General features: G+C 39.3%; 1 protein-coding gene across 1 annotated transcript in view; it reads right to left on the bottom strand.

Annotated features, from left to right (window-relative positions):
* Window positions 1–634: 634 nt before the first annotated feature.
* LOC137738848 (homeobox-leucine zipper protein HDG11-like) overlaps window positions 635–2,115 on the bottom strand; it is a 9,111-nt gene continuing 7,630 nt past the window's right edge. Inside the window, exons 7-10 of the mRNA XM_068478322.1 lie at window positions 1,796–1,976; window positions 1,389–1,657; window positions 1,189–1,278; window positions 635–1,006 (exon numbers count right to left, since the gene is read on the bottom strand). Coding sequence (XP_068334423.1) covers window positions 635–1,006; window positions 1,189–1,278; window positions 1,389–1,657; window positions 1,796–1,976 — 912 coding nt within the window. The remainder of the gene's footprint in view (window positions 1,007–1,188; window positions 1,279–1,388; window positions 1,658–1,795; window positions 1,977–2,115) is intronic.

The raw sequence follows: 2,115 nt of genomic DNA, 5'->3' as shown, positions 1-2,115 counted from the left end.
TTATATGTTTTGAACACGATTCTGTAGTGGTTTGTCTTTCTAATTACACATTTTATTCGTATGCATGTTTTAAAATGACTTTGTTAACATCGGGTGTTGGCCATCACTTGTCCATCCTGATATTTGGGGATATCGAGATCGGGGCATGTCACCAAGTTCTAGCTACATAAGAAAAATTATTTTTTGTTTCTTACAAGAGAAGATGTTAAACCTTTACGGTCAAACTTGATTCTTCATCTACCTAAAATATTTCAAAAAAAAAAAAAAAAAAAATTGGTACAAAAGGTACCAAGTTAACAAGCTTGTCTCTAACCAATTGTTACGCGCTTGTAGCTCAAGTAGTTAAGATTATATATCCTATGGTCCATACGAATTAGATGTCCACTCTCTAGAATAGTTTTTATCCGTTGAACGACGGCCCTTCCACTCGGCATCGTCAAATCACTAAGGCCGACTTTCGCCCCTACTCGACGGAATAAGTTGCAAGCTTGAGCAATAGCTGCTTGTATATAGCCAATTATTCAAAACGAAATTCAAACAGAGTCTCAAAACAGTTTCAAAAATAAATTTCACAACCTTCTCCGACGGCTGGTTTTATTCTTAGCATAAGAATTACAATTCCACCGCAAACAGTTTAATCTAAGCTCGAGCAGTTGAGAGCAACTTTGATTTTTTGAACGGTGGAACTGATGAGAGTGTTGACAGTTGCCACTGACTCCATGTTCATCTGCTTTGAAGTTGACGGGCTGGAAACCAATATCTGGAAAGCCACTGTGAGAAGTGAACCACCTGCCGTGGAATGGCCTGAATCCCCAGTTACATCAGCACGGCCATCGCCTGATATCACAAACCCCGATGGGAGGATAGGTATGTTGGAAGAGTCCTCGCCGCTTACTGGTACGTTAAGAGCTGGTACGTCGACTGGAGCATATACGAATAAGGATCCCAAAGGGTCTGTGTAACTCTCTTGAAGCATCAGCATGTTATTCTCGGTGGGGATGAAAGGCTGCTCCACAGAAACCATTGAGATCAATCAAACTGAACTGCTTATAAAGCCAAAAACATAGGCTGAAAAGCTTTTCCTCATCCTTCCAGCATTTAAAGTAGCATGAGTTCAACTTTAGTTTCCCCGTATTTCCGGGATAAAATAATTCTGAAAGGAAAAATGGAAGAAGAAAATGAAACTACCCGAATAACAGATATACAGTTTCCTGGATGCGTTCCAGTTGAAATGTTTGCAATCTCATGCACTGGATTTCCATTAGACAGAACATCCCACTGGGAGAGAAATCAAATTAAGGTATCAGTCATATCACATTTCAAACTCTAATTACTTGGAAACGAAGATATAAAAAAATATGAGGGGGATCTTTTTGTTAGTGAGAAACCTGAACTCTATTTTTCTCATCTCTGAAGAAGTTAAAGACAGTTTCGGAGGGTAGAGGAAGCCAAAGAGAAGTAGCAACACTGACGATCATGCCATGGGGCTGTCCTGATTCTGCGCTCTTACGAACAGAGACTCGAACCCCACTGTTGTTCACCTCGGACAACTGAGGGAAGTCAAGTTTAACTGCCATGCTCAGCATTCCACAAAAGTTCTTCACCATTCTCTGAGAGAGCTTCATTACACTCCTCTTGCCTTCAGGTGAAGTTACCACTAAACAACGGACAATAGGCTCATCAAAATCTAAAAGCATTACAAAATGATCCGAACAGAAAAGGGAACGAGAGTTTCTTTTCCATTTTGGCAAATATCAATGTACTATTTTCTAACAGGGGATTAAGGAAGACTTGCCTCCTCCAAACTCACAAGTAGATTCAACTTCATCCATTAAGCAATCGAATCTCTCACACATCCTCTTAAGAGTAATGATCCATCTCTCTGCTCCATATGCAACACTACTACATATAAGATCTCTGTAGAGCCGATGAGTTTGTGTCTTGTCATCAACCTCCACATGCTCAATCCAAGTTACCTACAATTATTGCAGTCAATAAATATGAAACAATAAATGAAAAATAAAATTTGGAATATTGTATAGTGATTGCGAGTAATAATTAATTGTGATGTTGACAGAGCCAGAATGTTGAATAAGAAGAGTATCCAAGATAACT

The sequence above is a fragment of the Pyrus communis genome, chromosome 7 (assembly GCF_963583255.1).
Source record: "Pyrus communis chromosome 7, drPyrComm1.1, whole genome shotgun sequence".
NCBI lineage: Eukaryota > Viridiplantae > Streptophyta > Magnoliopsida > Rosales > Rosaceae > Pyrus > Pyrus communis.
The sequence above is the reverse complement of the archived record's forward strand: the minus strand, read 5'-3'. Positions and strand labels throughout refer to the sequence as shown.